Source organism: Strix uralensis, chromosome 22, assembly GCF_047716275.1.
Source record: "Strix uralensis isolate ZFMK-TIS-50842 chromosome 22, bStrUra1, whole genome shotgun sequence".
Taxonomy (NCBI): Eukaryota; Metazoa; Chordata; class Aves; order Strigiformes; family Strigidae; genus Strix; species Strix uralensis.
This window is the reverse complement of record NC_133993.1, coordinates 5730580-5738902: the sequence shown is the minus strand read 5'-3', so window position 1 is coordinate 5738902 and position 8323 is coordinate 5730580. Positions and strand designations below refer to the sequence as shown.

Here is an 8323-nt window from a genome sequence, read left to right as displayed (position 1 = left end):
CGCTGTGATGCAGCAGAACTTTAATGAGTCAAAAGAGGAAATGAGATCACTCTGAGTGGAGGACCTGGTGCAGGGAGCACCAGGGGCAGAGAGCAGTCTGCGCCCCATGGCTGTGGCAGAGACGCAGCCAGGTGTCCACCTGCCTGCCCCACAGAAGGAGCAGGGCCAGCAAGTCCTCCCTAGGCTGGCTCTGTGGGGCTCAGAGCCCAGGGGAGCACAGGACAAGCAGCACACGGGAGGGAAAGGAGAGAGTGGGAGAAAGGAAAGGCAGGCATGGGGCGTGCTTGGTGAGAGCCCAGGCTGGCCTCGTCCTTTTGCCAGGTGTGGTGGGGTTGCTCCCCTGCCTCTGAAAGCAAGAACCCAGTGCTCCATCCCCAGTCTGGTCCCACCCTGTGTGTGTCCCTGGGGGCCTTCCCCAGGGCTGTCACCAGCAGCTTTAGCAGGGGAGGCACCTCCTGCCGCAGAGGCGGCTGCCAAAGCCAGAGAGGCCAAAGCCCCCAGAGTTGATGGGCACTCCCTCAGAGCTGAGGATGCTGCCAACGGCAGCGGAGGTGGAGGAGCCCACGGCGGTGCTCTGCGGGAAGGAGCTGAGGATGGGGCCGGGCAGGGTCACCACCACGGGGGAGGGCTGGATGACGACGGTGGAGTCCTGGCACTGCCTGACACAGGGCTCATTGCAGCTGTTGGCCAGCGGGGTTGGGCCGCAGGGCTGGCATGGCAGGCATGGCACGCACGGGTTGTAGCAGGACATGACTTGACGGTGGGGTAGCACCTAGGAGAGAGATCAGGAAGAAGCAGAGCCTGAGGGGTGGTTGAGGAGCAGACTGTCACCCCACCATGAGGGATTCAAACCACAAGCTGGAGACAAGAGACAGGGTCATTTTAGAGAGGCCCATGGGTTTCTCCTTCCCATCAGGTTAAAAGAACCCTGCCAAGAGTGGAGAAGCCCAGGGAGATCCATGCCTGGTCCATAGCTCACCTCAGGAGGGTCCCAGCCTATCTCCACCCTACGATTTCATCCCCTTTCCCTCTCTCGTGCTAGGGAGCCCCATGCTCCAGTGTAGGCAAGGGGGCAGGTATGTGCTGAGAAAACCTGAGGGGGAAGAGGAGGAGGAGTAGCAGGAGGAGGAAGGGCTCCAAACTCACCCTGTTCCCAAGGAGATGGAGGCAAGAGGAGTGGATGAGAGAGTGAGGGGAAGGGCCTGCTTATATACTGCTCCAGCATCGCCCCAGGCCCACAGTCACTGCACACAGGCAGTAATTTTCCAACAGACTCACCTCCAAAACAAAACATCCTACCTAATGGCTGTGCCTTGGTTTCTGTCAACGCTGCCGTTTCTTTTCCTCATTTCTGACGTGACCATTAGTCCTCAGAGGCTCCTTTCAAATATTGAGATGAGTGGCCCAGGGTTTTCCCGAGCAGGGACACATCAGCCCAGGCAGAAGCTGTGCTCCAAGTGCTGGAGGGGTCTGTGCAGGGTGGGGGAATGGGTCTGGGGAAATCTGGTGATTTGGAAAACGGTCTTGGCAGGAAGGTGCACATATCCTGCCACCAATGCAGTGCTCTCCTGCTTGTGTCACTTTGGCCAAGTCACCCCATCTCACTGCAGTCTCTGGGCGTCCCCAACCAAGGCGGTCAACTGGCTTGCAGAAGGAGAATGCTGTCATTCTGAACCCTGTGATTCCTCAACAAGCCCTGTGGAGTCAGGTCCCTCCTCACTGCCTGCGTGGTATTGGGGCTCAGGAAAGTGCCTTGTTCCTCCCACTCTCCTCACTCCACCATGCGCTTGGTCACACGCTTTGGACCCTGACCAGAAGGAGATACTTCTCCAAGACATACTGACTGTCCTGAGCTGTGGGAGTGCCAACAAGAAGGTCATGCTGAGGGCAAAGGCCGTTGGGGATGCCTGGAGCTGGGTACTCGGGTACAGCCCGGTGCTCGGAAATGGTTTTCCCAGGGCAGGGATGGTGCTGTCCAGGCCGCAGGGGAGTTCAGCCCTGTATGGGACACAGGTCTGCAGACAGCACGCATTCCTGGCGTGGCCTCATGCCAGAAGGCTGACACATGGCATGGCCCATCCAAAATTAGAGTGTGACTCGCCATGGGTAGGGAGAGTCTATCCCAGGAAGCTTGCCCACCAAAGACGTTCCCTCGCCCTCCTGGGGTGCGTCCCAGCTGCCCCCATGTCTGCAGGGCAGGGAAGTGCATCGCTCCTTGATGTAGTCTGCAAGCTGGCTCTGTACCCAGTACATCCCCTCCTTGAGCATCCTCAGGCACGTGGCACTGCAGGGTCCTGACAACCCTCATTTGTTTGGAAATGCAGTAGGTTTCCTTGCCTCTCCAACGGTGCTGGGTGGTTCTCCAGGCTGAGGGGGCTTTTAGGTCATGGGAGGGGAGGTGTGATGAAGCCCTCAGGCCTGGGAGAAGCCGTACCACACGGGACCCAAGGATGAGTCCCAACCAGTGGGGAGGTGTTTTCCGAAACCCTTTCTTTCCCTCCAGAGAGCATTCAGGAGAGCTCCTCAATGGCAGCCTTGGTCTCCTTGACCAGGAAGATGAGGCCTGTGTGTCTGTTCCTCTCACCCTCAAAGTCTCTGCTTGTTTTCCCGAGTATTGGGCTGGAGCCTTCTTACTCTTGCAGCATGAGGTGTCTAAGGCGCTGCCAGCTTTTCTGAGCTCCTTTACACTTCTCCGCTGCCTCCATGGCATCCCACATACCAGGTGCCTGAATAGGCCAAATGTGGTGTGCCTGAAATCCAGGGGCTGTACCCTGATACTCACTTTCCTTCCTCTCTTGAGGGCTTGAACTCTGCTGTTTCTCAGGTGTGGCAGCCAAGGCTGCCCTTGGTTCCAATCTTCCCAACCACTTCTTCCCTCTCGGGGGCAGCTGTGCCTCAAGTGTTTTTTGCCCATAACAGAATCACAGGATCCTTGAGGATGGAAGGGACCTCTGGAGATCACCTAGTCCAACCGCCCCTGCTGAAAGCATGGTCAGCCCTTGGAGGATGCTCAGGGCCACGTCCTGTCAAGCTCTGAATGCCTACAAGGACAGGGAATCCATAAACTGTTCAGGCAACCCCAGCCGACGTTTTGCCACTCTCACCCTAACAAAGTCTTTTCTTCTGTTTTTGTGGAATCTCGCGCATTTCAGTAGGTGCCTGTTACCTCTTGTCCCTTCACTGGATAGGACTGCGGACAGCCTGACTCTATGTTCTTGACACCCTCCCATCAGCTCTTTTACCCAGTGCTAGGAAGCGTGTCCTGGAGCCTTCTCTGCGCCAGGGTGAACCACCCCACCTCTGGCAGCCCCTCCTGCCTCAGGGGCTCCGGTCGCTTCATGGGCTCTGTGGCCCTTTGCTGGACTCACGCCAGTATGGCCGTGCCTCTCTCATACTGGGGAGCCACGAACTGGACAGCAGTTGTGGTCTCAGCAGTGCTGAGCCAAGAAGAGGGATCCCCTTCCGCAATGTGATAGCAACAATCATCCTAATGCAGCCCAGGATGCTGTTGGATGCCATTTGCCCAGAGGTGCGTGTTGCCTCATGGTGTCCTCCAGGACTGACGTCCTCTGCTGCAAAGCTGTTTGGCAGCCCATCAGGCCCAGCCTGTAGTGGCGCAGGAAATTGTTCCTCCGCCACCGCGGGACTATGCATACAGGGCTTAAATGCTATTGACTTCAGTCCGGACCCCTGTGAGAGGCCACCAGCTGGACTTTGTGCCACTCGTCGTAATCCTTGGAGATAAGCAGCAGTGCCAGATTTCAATCCCCTACACTGGCCTCTTCCCCAGCCTCTATTTTGTCACTCGCTCCATAAGGATTGTCACAGGAGACAGCATCAAAAGCCTTGTTTAGATGAGATTAACCACATTTGCTGCCCTTCCCTCATACACCGGAGCCAAGCAGGTCATCAGAGAAGGCCGGGAGGTTGGTCAGGCCTGCCTTGCCCTCTGTAAATCCATGCTGACCACTCACAATCATTTTCTTGTCCTTTTGTCTTGGGAAGCACTTCCAGGATGATTTGCTCCATCACCTTTGCAGGGGTGGAGGTGAGGCTGACTGGCCTGTTGTTCCCCGGCTCCTCCTTTGTGCCCTTCTTGAAGACAGGAGGCCCACTGGCTTCCTTCCAGTCCTCAGATGCATTCCCTGACTGCTGTGACTTTCAAAGGGAGTTGAGAGTGGCCTTGTTGTGACGCCACCAACTCTCTTGGGTGTGTGGCATCAGGTTGCTTGTGCTTGTGTCAGTCCAATCTCTTTGACTGCTCCCACACTTGATCCTCCTTTTCTGCTCCAGATGTTCTGAGGAGTGTCAGGAGCCTGATCTCTTGACAGCAAATCCTGCCAGTAAAGACCAAGGCGAGGAACCCGTGGAATACCTCCACCTTTACTATAAGCCCTATAAATCCCCAGTGAGTCTGCCCCGTTCAGCGCTGAGGCTGCCTTTGAGCGAGCCTCCTTTTGGTGCCGACCTGCCTGGAAGAAGACCTCCTTGTTGCCCTCCATATGCTTTGACTGTTTCAGTGCCAGCTGGACCCCTCCAGCAATTCGGAGGCGTCTTGTGCCCACATTGACACAACCCTGCCCAGGAAATCCTTGGCCTTCTCATTGCGGCACATCAAAGAGCCTGCATGGGAGAGGAAGCATGTCAGAAATGAGGAAATGAAATGGCACTGTTGACGGAAAGCAAAGCACAGCCTGTGCCACTAGGTAGGATATTTTGCTTTGGAGGTGAGTCTGTTGGAAAATTACTGCCCGCGTGCAGTGACTGTGGGCCTGGGGCAGTGCCGGAGCAGTATAAAAGCGGGCCCTTCTCTTCACTCTCTCATCCACTCCTCTCAGCTCCATCTCCTTGGGAACAAGGTGAGTTGGGACTCCTTTCTTGTCTTCCTCCCCCTCCTCCTCCTCCCCCTCCTCCTCCTCCTCCTGCTCCTCCTCGTGTCTTCCCTGGGACATGGGGCCACTTATCATGGGAGTGGGAAGGGGGCAGAAGGTTTTTCAGGGAGAGAGGCTGGGGCTTGGCTCAGGTGAGCTATGGACATGGTGGGGACGTCCTTGGGCTTGGTCAGTCTTGGCAGGATTCTTTTGGGCTGATGGGAAGGAGAAACCCGTGGTCCTCCCTAAAAGGCCTCCACCTTTTCTCTCCTTCTTGTCTCTTTTCTCCCTCATGGTGGGGTGACAGGCTGCTCCTCAACCACCTCTTGTGCATTGTTTTCCACTTCTAGAGCCCAGGCTCATCTCCACTGTCGAGACATGTCCTGCTACAACCCGTGCGTGCCATGCCTGCCATGCCAGCCCTGCGGCCCAACCCCGCTGGCCAACAGCTGCAATGAGCCCTGTGTCAGGCAGTGCCAGGACTCCACCGTGGCCATCCAGCCCTCCCCCGTGGTGGTGACCCTGCCCGGCCCCATCCTCAGCTCCTTCCCGCAGAGCACCGCCGTGGGCTCCTCCACCTCCGCTGCCGTTGGCAGCATCCTCAGCTCTGAGGGAGTGCCCATCTCCTCCGGGGGCTTTGGCCTCTCCGGCCTTGGCAGCCGCCTCTGCGGCAGGAGGTGCCTCCCCTGCTAAAGCTGCTGGTGACAGCCCTGGGGAAGGCCCCCAGGGACCCACAGGGTGGGACCAGACTGGGGACGGAGCACTGGGTTCTTGCTTGCAGAGGGGCTGGGCCACCCCAGCACCTCTGGCAAAAGGACGAGTCTAGCCTGGACTCTCACCAAGCACGCCCCATGCCTGCCTTTCCTTTCTCCCACTCTCTCCTTTCCCTCCCGTGTGCTGCTTGTCCTGTGCTCCCCTGGGCTCTGAGCCCCACAGAGCCAGCCTAGGGAGGACCTGCTGGCCCTGCTCCTTCTGTGGGGCAGGCAGGTGGACACCTGGCTGCCTCTCCACCACAGCCATTGAGCACAGATTCGTCTTTGCCCCTGGTGCTCTGGGGTTGAGTCCTTCATGCATTCTAACTCTGTTAACATCTCTTGAGTCATTAAAATTCTGCTGCATTCCAGCGCACTCCTCTGTGTCATCCTTTTCCTTGCAAATGCTCTCCCAAGATATCCAGGGAGAGAGATGTTCCTCAGGGTCGTTTTTGGGAGGGGTTTTTTGGTGATGATTTTGCAGTGATTGTCAACACAGCCTTGCTCAGAGTCTGCTTAGTCATACACCAGGTGATTCTCTAATTTCTAAATCTGTCCGCCAATGTGGATCCTAATACAATTACCCAATGTATCTCAGTGGCTACCAGCCACTTTGTTGTGCACACCTTTTCTTTTTCGTCAGTAACATCAACACTGAGAGGCAAGTAGTCATGAGTGAATGTGGTATTGAGAAGACTGGAAGGACTAGCTTCCCAGGAGATGCCAGCAGAACCCATCCTAACCACAGCCCTCTCAAAGGGAGGGACACAGTGCAGTGGGCTGCCTTATCATAGAACTGTATTATCATACAATCATAGAATAGTTTTGGCTGGAGGACACTGTTAAAGATCATCTAGTCCATCTCCTCTGCCACGGGCAGGGATATCTGTCACTATATCATGTTCATCAAAGTTCTGTCAAACCTGACTTTGAGCACTTCCAGTGATGGGTCATCTCACCATTCTCTGGGTAACCTTTTCCAGTGTCTCAGCACCCTCATTGTAATAAATTTCTTCACAGAATCACAGAATCATCTATGTTGGAAAAGACCTTGAATATCATCTAGTACAACCGTTAACTTCACACTGACAGTTCCCGACTACACCATATCTCTAAGCACTATGTCTACCCTACTCTTAAACACCTCCAGGGATGGGGACTCCACCACCTCCCTGGGCAGCCCATTCCAATATCTAACAACCAGTTCTGTAAAGAAATGCTTCATAATATCTAGTCTAAACCTTCCCTTGCACAACTTGTAGCCATTACCTCTTGACCTATTGCTTGTTGCTTGGTTCAGGAGAGTCATCACCCCCTCTCTGCACCCTCCTTTCAGGGAGTTATAGAGGGCGATGAGGTCTCCCCTCAGCCTCCTCTTCTCCAGACTAAACACCTCCATTTGCCTCAGCCGCTCCCCATCAGACCTGTGCTCCAGACCCTGCACCAGCTCATTGCCCTTCTCTGGACACGCTCAAGTGATTCAATGTCCTTTTTGTAGTGAGGGGCCCAAAACTGAACCCAGTCATTGAGGTGTGGCCTCACCAGTGCCGACTACAGGGGTAAGATCCTTTCCCTGTCCCTGCTGGCCATGCTATTGCTGATACAAGCCAGGATAACATTGGCCTTCTTGGCCACCTGGGCACACTGCTGGCTCATGTTCAGCTGGCTGTCAATCAACACCCCCAGGTCCCTCTCTGACTGGCAGCTCTCCAGCCACTCCTCCCCAAGCCTGTAGCGCTGCTGGGGGTTGTTGTGGCCAAAGTGCAGCACCCGGCATTTGGCCTTATTAAACCTCATACAGTTGGCCTCAGCCCATCGCTCCAGCCTGGTCAGATCCCTCTGCAGAGCCTCCCTACCCTCGAGCAGATCAACACTCCCACCCAACTTGGTGTCGTCTGCAAACTTACTGAGGGTGCACTCGATCCCCTCGTCTAGATCATCAATAAAGATGTTAAACAGGAGTGGCCCCAAAACGGAGCCCTGGGGGACACCACTCGTGACCGGCCGCCAACCGGATTTAACTCCCTTCGCCACAACTCTTTGGGTCCAGACATCCAGACAGTTTTTTACCCAGCAAAGCGGGTGCCCATCCAAGCTGCGAGCAGCCAGTTTTGCCAGGAGAATGCTGTGGGAAATGGTGTCAAAGGCCTTGCTAAAGTCAAGGTAAACAACATCCACAGCCTTTCCCTCATCCAATAAGCAGGTCACCCTGTCGTAGAAGGAGATCAGGTTTGTCAAGCAGGACCTGCCTTTCCTAAACCCACTGACTGGGCCTGATCATCTGGTTGTCCCGCATGTGTTGTATGATGGTGCTCAGGATGAGCTGCTCCATCAGCTTCCCGGGCACTGAAGTCAAGCTGACAGGCCTGTAATTTCCCAGATCATCCTTCCTACCCTTCTTATATATGGTCATCACATTGGCCAATTTCCAATCTGTCGGGACCTCCCCGGTCAGCCAGGACTGCTGGGAAATGATGGAAAGCAGCTTGGCGAGCACCCAGCCAGCTCCTTCAGCACCCTCAGGTGTATCCCATCCGGTCCCATAGACTTGTGTGTGTCTATGTGATGCAGTAGGTCACTGCCTATCTCCTCTTGGAGGGGCGTTCTCCCAGTCTCTGTCTTCTGGCTGAGGAGGCTGGATTCCATCGGTACAACTAGTCTTGTTATTAAAGACTGAGGCAAAGAAGCCATTAAGCACCT

General features: G+C 55.4%; 2 protein-coding genes across 2 annotated transcripts; one reads left to right on the top strand and one right to left on the bottom strand.

Annotated features, from left to right (window-relative positions):
• Positions 1-436: 436 nt before the first annotated feature.
• Positions 437-1225, bottom strand: LOC141953279 (feather keratin 1-like). The gene is made up of 2 exons (XM_074891744.1): positions 1147-1225; positions 437-753 (listed from the first exon to the last, which is right to left on the bottom strand). Exons 1-2 carry the CDS (start codon positions 1223-1225, stop codon positions 437-439), a joined length of 396 nt encoding a protein of 131 aa, XP_074747845.1.
• A 4024-nt stretch (positions 1226-5249) lies between these two features.
• Positions 5250-5564, top strand: LOC141953282 (feather keratin 1-like). The gene has a single exon (XM_074891746.1). It carries the CDS (start codon positions 5250-5252, stop codon positions 5562-5564), a length of 315 nt encoding a protein of 104 aa, XP_074747847.1.
• Positions 5565-8323: the final 2759 nt, after the last annotated feature.